Raw genomic sequence first — 23564 nt, forward strand, 5'->3', positions numbered from 1 at the left:
GGTATCACATTGTTTTATTAAGTTGATTTATAAAGTACTTTACTATTTAAAGTCACTTTATGACAAAATGACTTAAGTGACTAAAAGACAAAATAGGCTTTTATCCCAAATTGCTAGGTTGTTTGCAATTCCCCTCACTTCGAGGTTATAAAAGAAAGTAGTTGCGTTGGGAATAGTACCATGAGATATATTAACATATTATTTCAAAAACATAGTTGCTTGAATGTGACTGGCCCTTTCATAAGGACGAGAACCCTTAAGGAGATTAGTGAGACTAGATGCAAACCCAGTGGCTCACATTTCATATCCAGATTTGGAATCGGCTTTGGCATAGTGGAAATCGATGGGAAGTTGGGGTTTCCATAGCAGATAGAAGTAATAGAGATTTGAAGGTAATATCTGGTGTTGGTGATGTACAAGCAGCAACAACAGGCCGACTTGAGTGCAAAAAGGTAGATAGGTTGATAGTCTCTCCACAATTGAGTTTGCAGAGGTAACTCAGTCGATTGGATGTAACACGGCTTTGGTGATTAACCGGACCAAAACATGGCCATCCTTAGCATCAAAACCAGCAACAAGGTTGATGTGGGAGTGGGAACTAAACGCAAGGGTACGAGTGATTGCGGAGGACTGTAAGGCAACAACTGGTCATCCCTACAGCAACAGTACAAACATTACATCCTCCAGTAGTAAGGGAGTTCATTCCTCCACACAGATGGCATCCTCCTTGGGTAAGATAGGTATCGGGGATTAGTGTCCAAGGCGACATCTTTCTAAAGAGGCATAGATGGCGGCTTGGTCAATCAATAGGTAGCGTGAATCACTTTCAAACCGCAGCACCAGCTCATTACGGGATTTGCACATCCATTCTAGGTTCCTTCCATTGTATTTCCTCTCAACATATTAGGACTGTCAATTTATGAGAGCTAAGAATTATTTCATTTAATCTCACATTCCAGTTGGTAGTTTTTGTCAGCTCTTGTATTAGAAGTTATACATATTAATGAAATAATATTGTCCTTCTTGAGCTGCCATTGGTATAAACTATATTTGGATGTCCATATATATCAATTGTTTGATTAGTTATGCCATAAATTTTAATAACAGTTCTAGCAAGAATATCGCAGTAATATCAGAACTTTCATTTTTGGGGTTGCACACAAACTGTTTGTAAAAATGCCACTAGACAAGTTCTGAATTCTTTACAAAACTAAGGGATTGGATATTAGAATTACTTAGAGTACTTGGTGAATATCATGTGTTGATATTCAGAAGGCTATTACTCAGAGTACTTAGTGAATATCATGTGTTGATATTCAGGAGGTCACTACTCATAATATCAGAATGGTGGATATCTTCTAATGACAGATATTATTAAAATTTGTCATTCCTGATATTATGTTGAGGTAATATGTATTCATGTGTTTATCCTCCCTAACTAAGAGGGAGCGTTAATGTTAGTGTAGTTTCAATCGAATAAAACTCATTTGAATATATATATGTGAGTTATTTACTTAACTCGTTTAATATAAACATATATTAGATATATGAGATATATATATATTATATTCTATTATTATTATTATTTATCACCACATTCTTAATGATGATAATAAGAAAATTTTATTGATAACTAATGAGAGTTAAAGAGACATGTCTCTAAGGAGGCATGCTTGTTAGTATCAAATACGTATGCATTGAGATGGTGACTTGAAACACAAAAAAATCATAAGTGCTATTACAAGTTACAACAAAGACAAATCGATCCTATTTTAACAAGAGGGATGCATGAAACGTGGAAGAGGTAGCATCCACTTGTTTTGTGGGAATTGCAATGGGACGAATAATTTAGAATGAAATTCCTTCATACTCCCTCCAATCTCTCACAGCCATGCTGAAATTAGACTGCTAAGAGGGCTGCTAGAGAAACTTAGTGAAACTTTCAGTCTTGATGGCCTAACAAAGGCATAAACAGAAAAGCTGAATGCAAGGTACAGGTACAGCCTAGCAAATAATTTGTCAAATTGCCTTAAGGAAACACATTAGCAACTCTAAAAAATCTCTACAAAATCTGAAAACAACTTTTGAAACTCTTCAAATTAACACACATAAAAATCTCCATAGCTGGGAGCAATAGATTGAAACTTCAATCTACATAATGGCAATTCTTGAAATGAAACCACTCCAGTCTTGGTGAGGATCATCTTTAAAATTCAAAAGTAGAAATCTAAAGAGTGTTACATTCCAAATTTTGACCTAATTTTAAATTTTCTCATAGCCGTTAGATTGAACGGATTTTTCTTTCATAATCATGTGAAGTAGGTATTTATTTATACCCATTGTATAAACTGTTTAATGAAAAGAGTTGTTATCTGTTATCTGCCATGTGATGTTTGGCAGTTGCTTGATTTTAGAGTTATGGTTAATAATTAAATTCTTTTAAATATTAATATGAAAATTATTATGGAACTTGTTATTATCATGGAAATGTTGCATGGGTGATTGCAGGAGAAGATGAAGTGGGGGGAGGTATTGCTAAATAGGATCAATGGAATGGGATACTAGCTTAGTCTAATCATCAGGATGATAGGTATGACTTTAAATTGCCTTGGTAAGGACCTAGCAACTTGAACTTCAGGATACAATTGAAGGACCCGCATGAGCTATTAAGCAAACATTTAAAAAATAAAATTATTTAATTAAAATATAGTACGTACCTCAAAGGATTTTGATTGACCTTTCCATCACATAATTATAATTAATTCCTATGTACATACATATAGATAATAAAAAAAATGACACCATAATATTATTATTTCTTTTATAATAGTATGATGTCATCCCATAATTATATCTACGTGCATGTAGGTAGATATAAACCATAATTATTTTTCGATTTATAACCTTTAAATCCTTTCCCACCTTTTTTAATTTGTTTTTTCCATTTTTCTTACTTGAAATCGATTGAAACACTTGGCATTTTTATTTGGTGTTCAAGAGCCAAGATATTCCTTTTATGTTACGGCTTCTAGGAAGCCAAAGAGACATAACATCTCTTTTTATTAACGAGTCGAGAGAGGCGGAAGACATCTTGTTTTCAAGCAGCCGACTTTCCTCTCATTTCCGACTTCCTGTCATTTCCGACTCCCTTCTCACTTTTGATTCCTTTTTCTACAAATGGATACCTCTGCATTTTATAACAGTGCCATTCTTGTTATAGTCTGCCTTATATTATATCTTCCACGCTGAAGTTGTGATTGTATTTACACACTGTGGTTACACTTGGAAAGCAATTCGAATAAGAGTTGATACATAAGCGTCTAGCAAGACTCAAGACATTTCTGGATTATACCAGGTCATGTGGTTAATCAAATTCCAAATATTGATATAATTCCATTAACAATTGTTATTGCTTTTCGATTTCCATAATAGGAAGCTGCAAATTATATTCATCACCCTTAAATAACGTCAAGGAGTTGTTTACCATAAATTATAGTAAAGTATCCATGAAATGGAATCATGAATTATTTAGCCACTAGAAATTAGAATCAAATGATATTTATTTTTGCAAGTCTTAAAGAACATAATCTCTCAAATCACAGATTGTGAAAAGCTAGAAGTATATAATTTTCATGAATTAATAGACAGAGCCGATTGCTCTGAGATTTCGAGCACCTAGGATCACTGGCTGTATAGCCATGGAAAAGGTGAAGAGGTGAGATGGAATCTGCAATAACATGGAAGTGAAATCAGATATGATACAATAAATCTAAATAATTTTACTTAATAGCTCATGCTTGTCCATATTGTTGTTCCACTGTTATCAAGTCGAGCGGTGGTAATTGGGTCATTGAACCCATTAGAAAAACCTTGGCCAAGGTCGTTTAAAGCCATGTTTTCCATCTAAGATCACCTGATGTCAGTGGTGCCAGTTATTCAGACATGTCCATCCATAACTGTGCAGACATTTTAAACACCAAAATGCTTAGGTGGTTGGACTAAAAGTATTCCAAGCCTGATCCGGGGTAGGGAAGGCCTTTCTAATTTAATAGATTGTGTGGGGATCAGTATGGTCCAAGTTTGGGAGGTTAAGCCTAAGTCAATGCTTCTCGTCTTACCGAAAGCCGAGGCTTGCACAACCAACAAAGGGCTCACCGGATATTACTTGTATGTTTTCTTTTCTTCTTTTCATGTTAAGCATTTACTTACTTGTATGTAGAAAAAGATAGTTAATCGTTATTCCAGTTATAACAGATGATCATTGATACAATTATTTCAATTAATCATTATTCTAGTTATTTTAGTTGATCATTGATATAGTTATTTCTAGTTGGTCGTTATTTTAGTTATTACAGTTGATCATTGATATAGTTATCTCAGTTGAACATGGTTAATTCCATTAATCGTTGGTAGTTAAAAAAAGTTAATGTCCTATGAAAAGGAATTCAGTTACTTGTTCAATAATTTGTTGGGAAAAATTCTTTATAGTTCGTCTTTGTTTTGTTATGAAAAACCATTTGTTACAAAGAGGGTTTGCAACTTCTGAAGATTGTGCATGAATTGTGTATATAGATCTGACTTGTCTTATATTGAAAGGTTGTGGGGATATGCTTTGAGGAAATGCCATGTGATTGCCATCTTTTAATACCAAACCAGTGCATGGAAAGGTTTCTATTTAATATTATGCTTGTTTGGAAATTTTATTTGATTCAATGTTTGTCTATTCAATTATTCATTATTCTCTACTGTTTACAAAGTAATTTACTCCTTCCCCCTCATAGATCCTCCCTCTTTCCTATATTCCAGAAATGAGTTTTTTAATTTACTACATAAGAGAAGAGCATATAAAGCAACATAGTATGATGATTTGTCATTTTCCCCGAAGTAATAAATTTCCTGACTGACAGATTAAAAGATTGTTTTCTTTTCATCTGAGGGCATTACTTCTGTTCTAATAAAGTGATAATAGACCTGATTTAAGTAGACAGTTTTTCCACTTGGGGAATTGAACATATAAAATCAAGCCATTCATAGATAATTTTTGTTATTGTTGCAGATTGTTTTGCTTCTTCGGCTTGTCCCATTACTTCCATTTAACATCCTAAATTATCTTCTCTCTGTGACATCTGTTGGTTTAGGGGAATACATGCTGGCTTCCTGGATTGGTATGATGGTAATGATTTTTCCTTTGGCTGGAATTCAAATTTTCATGTTTCTTGTAACTTTATTAACTCAGGAGACAAATTTAATTTATTTATTCTGTGTTTATTCATATAGTTTTTGATAAAGAAAAATTATAAACAATAATTATAGTTGGAAGTTACAAAATCTCTATTCGAGGACCAGCTTGCAGTTGAAGTTTACAAGCACTCATGATATAGTCACCTGCTGCTTGATTTGATTTATATTTTAAAGCTTGTTAAGAGTTGCTTAGTTTTTATTTCAGTTTATTTTCGAATTTGTGCAGCCAATCACCTTTGTTCTGGTGTATGTTGGGACTACCATTAAGGATCTTTCTGATGTCACTCATGGTTGGCGTGAAGTTTCAACAGCTCGTTGGGTGAGCATCTTCTCTAACTTTTTGATTAGATTTACGTTTAGAAGACTTTTGATTAAGAGTTATAACAACTACCTGCCTATGTCTGATATTGGAAAGCCATAGTATTATATTAATCATTGACACAACTAGTAATGATGTTGCATGGCATTTGTTTGTACATAGTGTTGTGAAATGTTCCTTTAAGAAATGTATTTTTTCAATAGAATTTGATACAGAATATATAATCTAAGGTCTGTTTTCCTTTAAGCAGATTTTATCCTTCAATAATACCTGTTGCATCGGATAGGTGTACATAGATTTATTGAATTTTTTGTTGGCTTAATTCCATTTACATCTTTCTGAAAATAATATATCAAATAACATACAAGAGAGGCATTTCATTGCAATGAGGAGAAATTATTCCATAATGAAAATGTCTCGTGTATCCTTGATGGGTGAATTATTTTGGGCATTGTTTTAAATTCACTTTTGTATAAGAAAACTATAAATATAAAAGATTTTGCCTGCCATAAGAATAGCAAGATTATATAGCTTTCCTTGTTTTGTGTTGACTTTGATCTTATCTTGTAGATCAATACTTTATCACTTCTTTACTGTTACGATTTTGACTGGGAAATGCAGGCTCTCAAATCTATTTAACTTTTAGCCTCAAACTTACTTTTAGGATTGTTCATGGGTCCATCCTTAACGGGTCCATCCTTAACCTATCATTGAAAATCACAGTTCCCAGATACACCAATTCTTCCTAAATGAAACTACAGTTCATTAGAACTAACAACTCTTCTTTAAGTCTCTTCACGGCTTGTAGATGTACCATGTGCTCCTCTATTGTTTCACTGGAAATTAATATATCATCTAGAAGCTAGACATACAATCACAATCTTGCCTATGAAAAGATTCCACATTTCATTCACAATCTTCATAAACATGCTTTGCACCTTCAAATGGCATGACCATTCATTAATTTTTTCTCCTAGTATAAAATGCTATTTTGCATTTGTTGCCATGTCTGATTTAAATACGACGATATCCATTGTTCAATCAATCATGGTGAGGAACTTTGGTCCCTCAGGCAATCTATCAGATCATCCATCTGTGGCAATTTAAATATTTACTTCAAAATTATCTTTTTGACATTGCTTGAATCTTTACACGTGTACCATTCTCCATACCTTGTTTACACAAGCACTGTTGATACCAGACAGACTAGACTTTTCTTTGATTAGGCTTTTTTGTAGCAAATCCCCAAGTCATCGATTTGTTTCTTCAATATGCTCTTGGAATCAAATCCGTGTGATGTCTGGTACATCTTTTTGGTGGCAGTACTTGGGTTATATCACTAGATACAATTTCCACATACTTAGTAGATCAGGGGTGTCTATCAAGAAGGGTACGAAGTTTCAATATTTTGGTTATATCACTAGATATAATTTCCACATACATAGTAGATCAGGGGTGCCTATCAAGAAGGGTATGATGTTTCAATCTAGAGGAGTGGCATTGGCCCAAGGAAAGAATGGGCCCTCTGATACTCTAGTTGGTTGGTCTAATTGTGAATTGCTAACATAACTTTTTTTGCAGGCTTGGCAACAAGTGCGTAACCCATCTTCTTTGTTTTTTAGACGTTCAAAATCTCTTTTCTTGTGATTTAGATTACTCTTTGTAAAGACCACTTCCCAAATCTGTCTCAAGTTACCATTCAATGTTTTCCAGATTTGCCAATTAATCCGTTTTACATGTTTAAAATTTAAATTGAATGACATGGAACATATATATATATATATATATATATATATATATATATAGGGCAGATAATAAACAATAGCAGCAGAACATAAAGTGTACACAAAATTGCAGAATTAAGGAAATACTGCAGAATGTAATGCAAAACCTGACCTTAATTATACACAAACAATTGTACAGAAATTGCACGAAGTTCCAGCCACAACTCTAGTCTGATTACTTAATGCATTGTGTTTCCAATTTGCTAGCATTAATGTTTAGCGTCAACAATGAAAAACAATACAATTAATTCCAGGTCGAACTTGCAAGTAAGCTCCAGATGCCTTTGCATTCAATTATTTCACTGAGCAGCCATGAAAAGTCTTTTACACAGGAAAGAGTAATGATGCGAATTTATTTGCACAGAAAGGGCATCAACTAAGATGAATAATCTCCTTCAAAATAAAAAGCGACACCTTTCTAACACCAAACATGGCTCAATGAAGATCCACAACCTTAGATAAAGGTGCGGATGGCTTAGGACAGAAACTACGGCTCCGATCTGCCTTTCATCATGCCATAGAAAATTAATATTAGCTGTAACCCAAGAAGAACCCACAATGTTGAAGTATGGATATCTCATGCCAAAACTAAAGCCTCCACCTCTGAACTTGCTGTGCTAGCTAGAATGGCACATATATCCCCAGATTGATAGAGTGATAATCTCCTCAGCAAGCTACAAGAAGTGGCCACTACTCAGAGAACTTTACTCAACACTAATATCCAATGAAATGCCATCTCAAACAAATTGTACTAGCTGGGAAAAGTCAGGCCAAAAATAAAAAGAGGCATCTCCAAAGAATACAGATCTCCACACCATTATAATATTCAAAAATATAATTTTCCGGTCTCCAGAATGATGTTTCTACGTAGAGAATCCATGTCAAATGTCTTTTGTAAATGAACTCAGAAGTGGTGAAAAATTCATGATATCCTTATTGATGAAGGGAGGTTTTATACAACTAGACAATAGTTTCATGTTAATAACTTAAGGCCCTCGATTACTGAGAAGGGGAGAGGGGAAGGAGGGGATGGATCAGTAATCCACTGAATTCAAAATTAAATCACAACTTCACAAAATTGATTAACCAATATCAGATCTAACATCATTTATTCATTCATTCCATGATAACTTGTGAAACTAACAATAAGACAACTAATAAAAGCATCCACACAAGTAACACAATAACGCTAAGATTTTTATTGTGTAAACCCTTGGTCAGAGAGAAAAATCATGATGGAAATGAATACCTACAATTATTTACACTCTTCTGAAATGCACCCTATTTAAGGCTTGGCACTGTTATGAGCTTGCAATGAAGCCCGATTAAGAGCTTCAACATTCAGTTTAACATTTTTCTTAAGCCAAGTGCAGATGGAATTTGTTGAATTTTTCTGTCTGCGTGTTTCATGAAGTTTCAGAAAGGTCAACTTTGACCTTTATTATTTAGAAAAGAATACAGAGGTACACAAATACCTTTGGCACACTTCCACACTGTACCTTAGTAAATTCACATGTCCAGTGGCGACCTCCCGAGTAGAGATTTGATATTTTTTTCAAGGCACTAAATTAGCATGGTTCAGATGAGTGCGACGTAATTTTCTGAATCACTTTAGTCAACTTTGGGCATCAAAATCTTGCACTTTGGGTTGTTCCATGCAAAACTGTTTGGCAGTTCGATTCTCATAGAATCAATGAGCATGCTTGTTTGATCTCGTGATTAGGTTTGGTCAGTTTTTGAAGACAATTTCGGATGCTACCTGGCTTGTTTCAAGCATTTGCAGAAGAAGTCAGAAATCAATTTTAAACAACCACCCACCTTTTGCCCCAGATGAATACAGTTGTGGTTTCAGAGCATTTCATGGTTCAATTGATTGTGTACAATTTTTTTTAGGATTGGGTGCACAAGAGGACCTGGTGTGCTTGAGGAAATCGTAGAGCCTAAGATTGACATTTAAGGGAGTTATTCAAATCACTGTAGATTAAAATGATTGAAGAATAAATGACCAGATATATATATAAAATCAATTTTCAAACAAAAATGATTTAAATACATTCCAGGTTAAAAGTGTGAAACACAATTTGAATTTGGTGGGCTACATTTGTTTTTTGCATGGCACATCATGATCTTATTGTTAGATTGTTGGGAGGGCATTAGTTTTTAAATAATAATGTATAGTTTTACCAATATGAAATGAAAATACGTCACGTCAATAGTGATTACCATATCATTGATGAAACTATTCAAGTGCTCCACTGATGTAATAATCTCCAGCAATGGTTGAAATGAGTATGGTTATGCTGCATAAGGATGTTGGTTGACAAATATGTGGGCTCCTTGTATTGTTCATGTGAAAAGCTTTTGTTTCAGCTTTGTCATCGGTGAATCAATAGAAGCTTTAATTGCTCCATTGGTAATGCATTGTAGCATAGATTAGGGTCAAAATACATTGGCCAAGTGAAAAGGATGATGTTAAAACAAGTTTTGCAAGTGCTGTTCGCAGATCCATGAAATCATACATATGTACCATCAATATGTTTCTATCATATTGGAAACCCTAAATTTGTGGTATATTCCTAGGGTTTGGGCTCGGTTAGAGCCTTGTTGACTGATTGGATTGTGTCGGTTATTGGTGGTGCTATAAACGTAGAGAAATGAAAATTCATTATGGCAATTTTTTCATTTTAATTTAGTATAGAATGTTGTACACTTCAACTAAATTAATGATCTCACTATGTTGGGGCAGAAAGGCAACATTGTTCTTTCTCTGATCAAATTTTATTGAGCAGCATTGCAGGTAGTGGGTATATGCTTATTCATGTGGTAAAAATGGATTGCGAAAGTTTTTGGGTGCTTTGTATTGGATCTATAGTGTTTTTTTTTGAGGTACCTTCATAAGCTTTTTGTAGAGAACAAGGATGTAGATCAAACACTCCCTAAGACCATAGCTGTAATGCAATAGATTGCAAATGGTCTTATTTTAGTATTGCTGCAAATGTAATAGCATTTCTATAAAGTATGTATTTTCCAAAGGTAGCAATCTCTTGCATTTATATTGAGAATGAGCCAAGAAGAGACATGTTCCTTTATGGGACATGTCTATTCATTATTATGTGATTAATATAATGACCATTATATATATGTGTATATGTATTTGCATATACATAATATCTCTTGTCATTATTATATAATTTCTCTAATATTTACATAATAATAATCTTACTATATATATATATATATATATACGCACACATCTCATATATATATATTCACTAGTTTTGACTCATAGTATTTATCCAATAGAAGCTACAAAACATCAACACCCCCTCTTAGATAGGGAGGATAAACACATAGTTAGATATTACCTCAATGTAATATTAAGTTGGCATGATTAAGGACATCTTTGATCAAAAGATACTCACCATTTACATATCATCTCATACTATCAAGAGTAATGGACTCAAAATATCAAGTTGCATGATATTCACCAAGAACTCCGAGTGATGGCTTTGTGAATGCCAAATTGCAAGATACTTACCAAGTACTCTGAGTAATGGCCTCCTAAACATCAAGTCGCATGATATTCACCAAGTTCTCTAAGTAATGGCCTCCTGAACATCAAGTTGCATGACATTCACTAAGAACTCAAAAAATGTCCATAAATTGTGTGCACACATAACCTCAATGATAATTACCATACGAACATTATATTCATGTTTTTTTTAAGGAAATCAATCCACTGTGCAAGATATAGTCTATCATACTCTTCTTAGACATCATAAGCTATCCATCATAATTGAATTATTGTAAGATGATCACTTTTTTACAAATAAAAGTGATAATCATTTGGAAGTCGTCATTTCCTCATGAGGTACATAGGGGGTAGGCCCATTAAAAATCATGTAGTCATCCACATATGGATTGTCAGACCCCCTTTGAATATCAATCTTTTGATCTCCTCATCCATTGTCTCTGATGAAGTGTTAGACTCCCTTTTAATCCAATATCTATCTTTGTTACGTCCCAATTTTTGACCTAATTTAAAATATAGCCGTTGAAGTTCACATGAAGTCAGTTGACAGTTAATTTGGTTATACTCCTATGAAATGGTAAGATGGTTAGTCGTTATAATTTCAAGTGAAGACAACAAGCTAGTTGATCATTTATCATGAATTCATGGAATTGAGAAGATGGTTAACTATTATGATTATTTATGATTAAATAATTTATTATGATAATATAATTTAACTGTGGAGAATTTCCTTGTAGGAAACATGTCGAAGGGGTGGAAGTATTGTTAGAAAAGAATTAGGCAGAGCATCACCATCACTGGGCAAATGGGTTGAGGACCTAGCGACTTGAAACATGATACATCTGTGGGACTCGCATGAGCTATTAAATAAATAATTTGATAAACATAAAATAATTGAGTTAAATATAAAACGTACCTTAGAATTTTTAATGATCTTTCATCATATATATATATATATATACGTACATATAGATATAAAAATGAAATGACACCATAATATTATATTATAATAATATAATAAATTGATGTCACCACATTAATATATTTACATATACGTATGTAAATATAAATTATAACAATAATCATACCATAATCTTTCCAACTTCTCTTCCAACCTTTTTATTTTCTTTTTTCTCTCTTTTCCCAATCGATTTAACACTTGAACTTGAATTGGTTTATAATCTTTTTAAACCGGTGGAAGCCAAGAAGTCAGGACTCGTTCCTTTATATGTAAGCTGTGAGAGGAGTCAGACTTATTATTAATTCCATACGTTTTACACATTTCCGAATTCCTTCCGCTATTTTATTTCCTATTTCTTAAACACCCAACTTCATCTCAGTGTTCAGTAATTTACTCCTACCGATACCCTGCATTTATTGAAGAGTAACTTTGATCAATCAGAGCAATGTCTTCCCTTTTCCGTGCAAGTAATCTGGCTAAGAGTCAAAGATTGTATGCTTTGAAGTTGACGTCTCAAGTAACTGGTGGAAACTGATTAGTTTTCAAGATCTTCAAAGCATTACCGAATTCTTAAGAGGTTCTAAGTTATCATTCCAATATGTTTATTTTCTAAAGCAGCTGGCTAGACACAGGAATCTCTTATCTTTTGTTTAAGATCACATTTTTAATCTTACTATATAGTCCCTGTGATTTATAATGAACTTTCTTCTTACTTTCATTATATCCAGTTGAATATTATCTCTTGTGGGAGAGTTTTTCCACATGCAATAGAACCTAAAAATAAAAAGGAATAACAACATCGAATTTCATAGCAGCAATTCTCAACATTTATCATGATGATATCTAGTTTGAAATTTATAGATTGACCACCTTTAAATTTAACCTTGTTCATGACAAGTGAAAGCCAAGTAACCATGGTATGGATCCATAAATTATTATGCCACTGGATATTAGAATCAAATTTTGGAATCCTTGAAGAACATAATCATGTAATCACAGATTGTGAAATGCTGGATGCATGTAATCTTCTTTTATAATTGACAAAACCGGTTGTTCCGAGAATTTCGAACACTTGGGACTCACCCGACTGTGTAGCCAAGGAAATGAGTGATGAGGTGAGAAAGGAATTTGCAATGACATGAAACAGTATCAGTTATGACATAACAATGCTTATCATTTTTAATATGAATTATTTAATAGCTCATGAATGATCCTGTTATTGTAATCTCCTGTTGTCAAGTTGAGGGGTGTGGTTAAACACCAAAATGCTCAGTGGATGACAAGAGGAACCTTGTCGGTTCCGGTAGGAAGGGCATTTCTCGTTAGAGATTGTGTGGGGATAAAGTTGTGGTCCGATGTTGGGTGGTTAAGCCTTTGACAATGTTTCACCTTTCCCCAAGTTGTCGGACGTACAACAGACAAAGATAAGCTATGCATTCAATTGTTGTCGGAAACAGGTAGTTTTACTTTTATGAAGTATATGCAAGATGAGGGTAAGATTAATTGAGTTTTATCATCATTACAGTTACTTTACACTTAGTTGTGAGAGATAGATTTATCTGATGGATTGTTATCTCAGTCTTTTATTTATATGAATATTGAATATGAGCATATCTTTTATTCTTAAGTTTTTGCCACAGTTATGAAATTGGAAGGTAAGGAATGATACAGTGGTGTTTGAAGTCCTAATTGATTTAGTGGTATCTGGAGCCCTAAATGATATAGTGGTATATGAAGCCCTAATTTTATATAGTGGTATTTAATGGTAATCGTCATTTGATTTAGATATAGTGGTATTGGATGGTAGTTGTTATATGATGTAGTGATAGTGGTATTTGTGGACTAATCTGGGTGATTGCAAAAGTATTTTTACAATAATTTATCGGTTCAAATTCCATGGTATGTAGATTTTAATTTTCATAGAAAATTCATTTATGGTATTTCAATACTTAGTTAAGAAATTTTGTTTAACTGATTTTAACCGTCAATCTCTTTCACATGAACGAAACTGATTTAACTGTCTTCCTATGAATATAAAGTAATAACTGTATTTCTTTGAGTACGTTAGTTGATAATTAAGACCCAGAAAAACTGGTTGTTACAATCTTCCTTTTCTTGCAAGAACATCCCCAAAGAGGAAAAGATTAAGGCAAATAGCTCTTATAGTACATATAAAAATACAAATAAGAGAGATTCTACGATGAGTAGATAAATGAAATACGTAAGGATAATAAATAGTTATCTGTACATCAACATCCTTGATTGTCCTCATGATTGTTGATGCGTTCATCTTATGACTTTATTTAAATTACTAATGACATTGTTAGATGTATTCTTGATGGGTTGGAAAAGACTCCTTATTAATGTACCCATTCACTTTATTAATCTTTTTCTGTGTTGGTTAACAATTTGTTCTCCTATTAGATTTTATAATCTTGACTCTTTGATACCCAATGCTTGGAGAGACAAAAGGATATTTACCAACAAATGGGTCAATTTATGTATTCTATCACTGCCCTTTGAATTGACTAGGTATAGCTCCATATGATTCACAATGATATGCGATGAATATGTTTTTATAAGATCAGAAGTCTTGACATTATAAGCTCTTAACTTGAAAGTAGTAAAGGATAACCAAATTGTTTGTAGACACAAATAATTCAGGCAAAATAGATCTGGACAACTTATCACGCCTAATGGAATGACTGCAATAGACTATCTTGAGATTCCTGATTCTTACTTTCTATTTTAAATGTAGTGTTAATCATCTAAATGCAAAGAGGGATGGAAAAAGAGATGCACATGAGGGCAAATAGAATTGCTTTGACTACTACACTTGAATGAAATGGAACTCAACAAGTTACCAATAGATTCATACACATCTATTCTTCAATTCCTAATGAAACTATCTAACATGATATGAAATGAACAGGAGAGAAAGCAAAATTATATATTAAAAAATTCTTACTACAAATATCAAAATGAAATGGAATCTACCTGATTATCACATGATCACATATAATTGTCCTTCCACTCTTAATGTAGAACTAATCTAAGAATGGGCAACAAAACATGACAAGTGAATAGGGTAAATGGAATTATAGACCAATTCACCATCAAGTTTTCCGACCTTTGTGTTGTCAAACGAGGTTACATTTATAGTTCTCTATCATCCCTCTGTTCTAGTAGAGCAATAGTCACATAACCAAAAAAAAATGAGAATAAAATATAAAATTATCCAATTTGCATCATGATATAAGCATGTGGTATCTCTTCTACTGATGATTCTGAATTCATGGTATTTTGTTTGTCTTCATGTAATTCTGTGAAATCCTGTAGAAAATCATTAATTCTTCATATCCTGCTATTTCGTGCCAACCTACGTATTTCATATTCCAACGGTCACTAGAACTTTGAATTCCCATTGTTGATCTCAAATCGATGGTCAAGATTAAATAGTTATAAACCTTTTTTTGTCTCTTCCTTTATAATATCCTCCGTGGGTCCATCGAGTACAGGTGTCTCTCCATTGTGATGTCACTATGATTATTTTCCATGCAACTTTATGTAGCAAGATAGTGACAAACCTAGATCTTTCTCTGATTTGACGGTGGTAATAAAATGATGTTAAGTTCTCTTTGTTTCGCGACACAGGTCCCTCTTTCCAACTAGGCATATTGTGGCAGACATGTGGCATTACTTCATTGCTTGGAAGATCTGACATTTGACCTAGTTTTTCTTCATGAAATGTGATGGCCCATAGGACAGGTGCCTTCATGTTGCATCAAACGGGCATCTTTTTATGATGACATAACGACCTCTGTAGATCTTGTAAGATCTGATAGTTGAAGGCATTCAATTTTTGTTCAATATTTGAATGGGACCTGATCTGACAGATAAGCATTTAGACTTTTCAACTGGCCAATAGCACACATTCTTTTGTTCAATTGACTTTTCAACTCTGCAACATATATGCCCGGATTAAATATTAACTGTCGATTTCATCTCAAAAAGAGTCATACCACCTTTGACTTGGTTCCTTCACCATTTCTGCATTTCTGAGGGCTCACTTTGTATTGAATTCAACTGATCTTGCTTCTAACTTATTCTCACGATCTGTGTATCAATCCTTTAGCTTTAGTCTTCAGTGTTCTCTACTGCATTTGCTCTAAACATGCCTACGATCTCTTTTAAATGTATTCTTCTTTAGATATAAACCTTTGACCACGAAGTTAGAAACTCTCAGAGATTTAAAAATGCTTTCTTGAAGAACTGCTTCTCAACGTGAATCTTTGTCTTCGACATGATTAGGAACAGGAAAATACGAATTAGCAAAATATTCTAGACCTTCTTCTCATGGGGATAACACATAACAAAACCTCCAAATCCTAATCACCTAGCTTTGGACTGATGCTTCACTCATATGATTCCCGCATTAGGTTGACTCAAAGGAATGATGAGAAGAAAGATAATCTTATAGGTAATCTAGACTCAGACTAGGCCAAGAATACCACTGGTCTAAGAGGTAAGGTAGCTAGCTGAGGTTTACTAGTAAACATCTTGCATTTCTCACAATCAACAACCAACTAATATGCATCTTTAAACATACTAGGCCAATAATAACATTGTCGTAGAATTTTGAATGCAACAACAAAGCTAGAAAAATGTCCTCCACATGCTTCATCATGAAAAGATCTTTACAACTTTACCTGCTACTCTTTATCTACACATCTTAAAAATGTTCCATCAATTGCTTTATTGTACAAGACATCATCATGAATCACATACTTCAAGGCCTTTGTTTTGAGATCTCTTCTTTGTTTTGTAGTTAATCCATTAGGGCATTCACTATATATCAAAAACTAAGCAATGTTTGAGCACCAAGGATCTTGAAGACTTACCATAAGAACTTTTGGAATATCTTTTTTGCATTGTTGATCTTCTACCAAGGCTTTACAAAGTGCATTTCCTCTCACAAGTTTGGTTGGCTTAATTTCTATATCATATTCTTGGACCTTTGCTTTCCACACTACTCTATTATTGTAACCAACATCTTGTTGTGTCAAAATACTTTTACTACAAGATTTGGCACATATATTACTGAGTGAATGTAAAATATAAAATCTGAAATTCTTAAGGGCCCTCACCACTGCATATGCATGTTTCTCCATTTGTGAATATTTCAATTCTTGATTCTTTAGTGGTATACCCATGAAAGCAATTGGAGCCTGTATTCTCTCTTTATTCTCTTGCATCAATATAGCTAACATAGTATGTTTTGAGACATAACAGTAAATGATGAATTCTTTAGTGTAGTCAGGATTAACAAGCACAGGGGCTTTGGCAATGACATCCTTGATATTTTCAAAAGCCCTTTTCCCAACATTACTCTATTTGAAATTTTTATTGCTTTTCATCATATCAACTATACATTTAACTATCTCAAAGAAATCAGGCACAAATCTCAAGAAATTTACCTGGGCAAAGAAGGACTTCATCCCTAGTTTTACTCAATGGCAGACTTAGTTGCTGAATAGCTTTAATTTGTCTGGATCAATCTTCACTCCTTGGGATACAATATGACCTAGCAGCTTGCCTTCTGTCACACAAAATACTGACTTCTTTGGATTCAGTGAGATACCATGATCTTTACATCTTTGCAACACCTTTTCTAGATCTCTGATATGATCTTTTCTTTTCTTAAAAAATATTGTCAAATCATCAAGGTATATGACAATAATTCTTATCTTTCAGATCTTCAAAGGCCAAATCCATGCAATGTTGAAAAGTTGCACCTGCATTAATTAGACCAAAGGACATTCTATTGTAGGAAAAAGTACCCCATTGTGTAGTAAATGCAGTTGATCTGCTTCATCTACTTGAATCTGATTATATCTTGAAAATCTAACATGAACATCATTTATGATCTTGTAACAGCTTGTAAAAGATGATCCATATTAAGGAGAGCAAAATTATCTTTGAGTGAGGCTTGATTTAGATTTCTGAAATCTACACAAATCCTTCTCTCCATTCTTCTTTGTCACTAGCACAATATTAGTAACCCAAGTGGAATGATGAATAGGATATATAATCCTAGCTTGCAGTAGCTTGTCAATCTCCTTGAAGATTGCTCCTTCAACTATAGGGTTATAGTTTCTTTGTTTTTGCCTTAATGGTGTTGCTTTTGGTTTAAGAGGTATTTCATGTTTGAACTTTCCACCCATGAAATTCTTTAGGTCTTCATAACTCCAAGCAAATGCATCTTAAAATTCAATAAGTAATTTCTTGATCTCTACCCTCTCCTCTGGTGTGCAACACTTTCCTATGTTTATCATCTTTGGACCGACTTTTGTCCCTATATTGATTCCATTGTATTCACCACAAGTTTTTCCTTTCCTATCTCTTTTGTTCTTTACGTATGCATTATGTTTGTCAAAAAGTTTTTCTAAAGAGATTAGATTCGGTGGAATCTTATTACCTTTCATTTGAATCATATCAGGCTCTGTTTTCTTTTTATCACTTGTCATTGAATCATCATCACTTGCATTAGTGCTTCCCTCGAAATACAAGCATTCAAAAGGATCTTCCCCTTTAATGAATTTTAGTATGTGCTTATCATCTTCAAACACCTACCATGAATCTTCATTATCGGGGACATTGAAATGTCCCTTTTCTGATTTTTCATGATATTTCCAACCTCTAATCAGATCTTTAAAATCAAACAACTGCTATCACAAAGATCCACCAAATTCCTTAAGAAACCCCAAATCGGGTATGTTGAAAATAGTGCTAAAAGCTTCACAACTTCACAAATTATTAATGAATCTGAAAATGGAAATTTTTACAGAACTTTCAGCAGCATAACAGCCTACAAATTGATATTTCCAGATCCGTATAGCCTTTACACAACAGCTCAAAAATGTAGGACCAAAACTATGCTCATCGGGCTCCCGAAATAGCACAAAATATGCTCGGAAACACCACAAGAACACTAATAATCTATCTCAGAAGTTTAATCACGTCCCAATATATATATTCAGCTCTATTTTAACAGCTTAAAGTATAAAATACAGCAGCAACCAAAACTGATATGAAATACTCAACCGGAAACACCAAACTCTTACAAAAATACACCCGGAAACTCACAAATCTGCACTGTTCAGCACAAAGGCAAACTCTGTATGAGCATGCACATGGAATGGCTTCAAACTCCCGTCCTTAGCCTTCCTGGAAACCTGCAAACTCCCGTTCTTGGGTCTCCCTGGAAACCTGCAAACTCCCGTTCTTGGGTCTCCTTCTCCACAGGTTTGGCAGCCTCTGAAGAATAACAAAGAATGAGTGAAAATCAAGTCTGGAATCCCCCCAAAATGCCTCCAAACCTCTTTAAAAAGGGCATAACTGTAACTCACGTCCAAGAGAGGTTAATGAAACATATTTTAATAATAATTATCATTTATTAGTCCAACGATTTCCAAAGATTAACTCCCTTTTTCCGTAACTTCACTTTCTTGGGCCTGCCTGCCTTAGCAAAGATTTTTTTTTTTTTTTTTTTAAATTATTTGAAAAGGGGACATGACAAGTCCTCCCCTCCCAATCATTGCTTGTCCTCAAGCAATGGCTGAACAATAAACCAATCAATCCACCTGGATCCCAAATGTAGTCATGAACTATACTACTACCAATTAACATAGGCTCCTGCAATATCCTTTGCAATATGACCAAGAGGAATCCATAATCAAATTGACAATTATAGCTCAACCAAACTCCGAAATCACCACTACCACAAACAAAAACCCATGAGGCACAAACTCTTAGAACATCAGAACCCAAGTAAAGTGGACAAATCAAACTACCAACATAGTAAATACCATCAACGCATCCCACTGGCCTATATGGAATGTACAATCCAACTCTGAAACAATGGTGAACCCTCTTGAATGAAACTGTACCAAGTATGGAGAATCCACACACTGTACAACTCCTGCAGTCAACACAACTCTGCAAATCATCGGCCACTATCTCATAACCATAACTCCCATACACTGCTGATGGTGAAAAGACATTACAAGATAAAGAGTAAGAAATGGAATCCAAACCAAATTTGTCTACCATCAACTCCTCAGCACAAGGATCAAATGCTAACTGATGTACATACCCTGCAATATAATGTTGATAAAAAAAACCAACCTCAGTCAACAGCTCACCATGAAGAAGTGATACAACCCACTGTGACTGATCACCAGCTAAGTCAAGAGATGTCATAGCCAAAGGAGTAGAATCAATAACAACACCTGCTGAAGCATCACTCTGAAACTCCTGCTCTAAGTCATGTATTATCAAGCTGTCAACTGTAGAACCTATCGCCATGTCATGCCCATCACAACTCTCATCTTGAGGCATCAAATTGTCCCATAACTGATGATAAGCACTAGGAACCAAAGTACATCTCTGTATCATCATCTCATCAACATGGTCATCAAAGGTAGATAGATGAGCATACCTCACAGTGTAATGCCGATAGAATGCACCAATCTCAGTCAGTGGCTCAGACTGCAATCCAGATGTAACTAACTGCAATCGATCATTAACCAAATTGGAACTGACTACTACCTCTGAAGACATTGCGAAGGGAGTAGTATTACTAGTAGGAACCATGCCAACTATCAGCTCACCAATGTCACACATGGTCTTTGATACAACATCTCTAGTCTTCGTGCCATTAGTACTAGAGGTCACCACCATGTCAGGCATACAACAATCTGCTACAACACCCAACTCAATTGAACCTAACTCTAGTGGGAATGAACCTGATATTCCAATGTTAGTATCAAGTATGGATGCATCCCCATCTCCACTGTCTCTGACAATCTCGGCCATGGACATCCTCGGATCACCAAACACCACTGCTTGTGACTGTATAGAATCAGGTGAAGACTGTAGTCGCTCTAACTCCATGGTCACCTTAGCCAAATGAAACTGTGAATCCTTGAAAGCCAACTGTGTACTCTCAAGAATCTCAGAAGTCACCACAAGCTGCTCAGTAATCTCACTCACCTCATCTTCCTTGGCCAACAATGCATCATATGCTGTACTGCCCCACTTCATAAGATAATCTCTGTCGGCTACCAACTGCATATAATCCTGTCTCAGAATCTGGATAGCCTCCCATAAAGAGTGGAACTCTGTCAAGGAAAGATAACTGCCTCCCTGCTCATCACTAGTAGGAGAACCCCATCCATAAACTGCTAACAACTGACGAGCAGCATCGAAATGCTGGCAAGTGATAGCAATGTCTTGGTCACTAACTCTCAACTGATTAGACACATGATGGCACTGGCTTGACTGTCTCCTACAAACCTCCTCTGATGCACTGTCTAAAGGAGTATCCTCAAAGTTACTAGTCTCTAGAGTATTACCATCCATATCCTGTGAATCAAATCTAAAACTCATATCAACATACAGAGTAACAAAATTTGTAGCACTGCTGTCCAACTCCTCTGTACCCAAAGAAACTAAGTCTTCAAAATTGCCCACTACATCCTCCTGGATGTCATCGATGCCAATATGATCCTGGGACTCATCTGTACACACTGCCAAATATGAAAGATCATCAACACATTCCAGCAAGTATGGTCGACTGGATATATGAACAAAGCCCAACACCGGTGTATAAAAACTAATACCAACATCAGACAAGATACTGGCACAAGAAAAGACAACACCGTGTAATCCGCTAATCAAATCCATGATAGCACCCAAACAAACACTGCGACCAAAAAGTGTTAAAGATCTCCAGTCAACTGAATCCCAAACACCAATATAACAATCTCGTGTCCATATCCGTAAACTAGAATCAACTGGTAACTCAAGCAAACTCCTCACCTGAGTAATATGACCAATACCAACTAACTCCACATACCTGTCATGATAAGGTAATGAAGTCACAATACTATCTTCACTCACCTTCAGCTGGCGGGATAAATCATGTGAAGTACTACCTGCCTCAACCTCATGTGATGAAGCATCTAACTGCGCCTGGTACTCTTTCTCAGCAAATTCATGAATGCTCAATGTCTGCTCATCTCTACTAGGTATCTCACCATCCTGCACAACAACATCCTCATAATCATCATCTGAACCCACTACACTGTAGTCACTGCCTGTTGTAACTATACCATCCTGAATACCTGTGGCATCACCCTTTGACAACCTGTAAACAATTGTCTCAATTTGAGTATCAAGTTGACTGTTACTATCAATCTGTGTAATATCCTTTCCCACCACCTCCTGTGGCAAAGTAGAATCTGAGACCACTACCTGGCTATCAGCTAGTTTCTCAAACTCCTCATGCAAGTTCTTGGGAATTGTGTCATCTGTCCTGTGAGAAAATCTGCCAAATAGAAATCCAGTCAACTTATCCACCTTAGCTGGGTCAGATAACATGTCATTTATACGGTGGTGCTCAACCAACTGTTTAGACATGTCATGGCTTATTTTCATAAGTTTATCTCGAATGTCTAAATAACCATCCTTTCTACTATTTTGACTCTGGCTATCAATTGTCCAAGATCGTTCCCTCTGAGACTCTGTACTATACCTGTCCATTCTAGATAAAGTAGAGTGTAACCCCAATAGGATATAACTTCTTCAAACACCAAGAACTAACATGCAAATGATTAGAAGTAGCATGCAACCATAGATTTGGACATGCAACTGATTAGAAGCAACATGCAACCACCAAATTATGACATGCAAGATCTGGGTAGTTGTCAAAACTGAAATGCAAACTTCTACAACCACCAAATTCACCAAGAACTAACATGCAAATGATTATAAGTAGCATGAAACTATAGATTTGGACATGCAACTGATTAGAAGCATGCAACCACCAAATTATGACATGCAAGATCTGGGTAGTTGTCAAAACTGATATGCAAGATCTGGGTACTTGTCAAAACTGAAATGCAAACTTCTACAACCACCAAATTCACCAAGAACTAACATGAAAATGATTAGAAGTAGCATGCAACCATAAATTTTGACATGCAACTGATTAGAAGCAACATGCAATCATAAATTATGACATGCAAGATTTGGGTAGTTCTCAAAACTGAAATGCAAGATCTGGGTAGCTGTCAAAACTGACCTGCAACTTCTACAAACCCTCAGGCTGGCAAGATCATGGCTCTGATACCACTGAAATGTCCCTTTTCTGATTTTTCATGATATTTCCAACCTCTAATCAGATCTTTAAAATCAAACAACTGCTATCACAAAGATCCACCAAATTCCTTAAGAAACCCCAAATCGGGTATGTTGAAAATAGTGCTAAAAGCTTCACAACTTCACAAATTATTAATGAATCTGAAAATGGAAATTTTTACAGAACTTTCAGCAGCATAACAGCCTACAAATTGATATTTCCAGATCCGTATAGCCTTTACACAACAGCTCGAAAATGTAGGACCAAAACTATGCTCATCGGGCTCCCGAAATAGCACAAAATATGCTCGGAAACACCACAAGAACACTAATAATCTATCTCAGAAGTTTAATCACGTCCCAATATATATATTCAGCTCTATTTTAACAGCTTAAAGTATAAAATACAGCAGCAACCAAAACTGATATGAAATACTCAACCGGAAACACCAAACTCTTACAAAAATACACCCGGAAACTCACAAATCTGCACTGTTCAGCACAAAGGCAAACTCTGTATGAGCA

The 23564-nt window shown here is 35.0% G+C and overlaps 1 protein-coding gene across 1 annotated transcript in view; it reads left to right on the top strand.

Annotated features, from left to right (window-relative positions):
- The window catches only part of LOC149542696 (uncharacterized), a 153156-nt gene that overhangs the window by 115879 nt on the left and 13713 nt on the right, over nt 1-23564 (top strand). The window contains exons 6-7 of the mRNA XM_089797575.1: nt 5057-5173; nt 5468-5560. Coding sequence (XP_089653701.1) covers nt 5057-5173; nt 5468-5560 — 210 coding nt within the window. The remainder of the gene's footprint in view (nt 1-5056; nt 5174-5467; nt 5561-23564) is intronic.

The sequence above is a fragment of the Cupressus sempervirens genome, chromosome 8 (genome assembly GCF_028749045.1).
Source record: "Cupressus sempervirens isolate cs-2001-9-10 chromosome 8, ASM2874904v1, whole genome shotgun sequence".
In the NCBI taxonomy this organism is placed as follows: domain Eukaryota; kingdom Viridiplantae; phylum Streptophyta; class Pinopsida; order Cupressales; family Cupressaceae; genus Cupressus; species Cupressus sempervirens.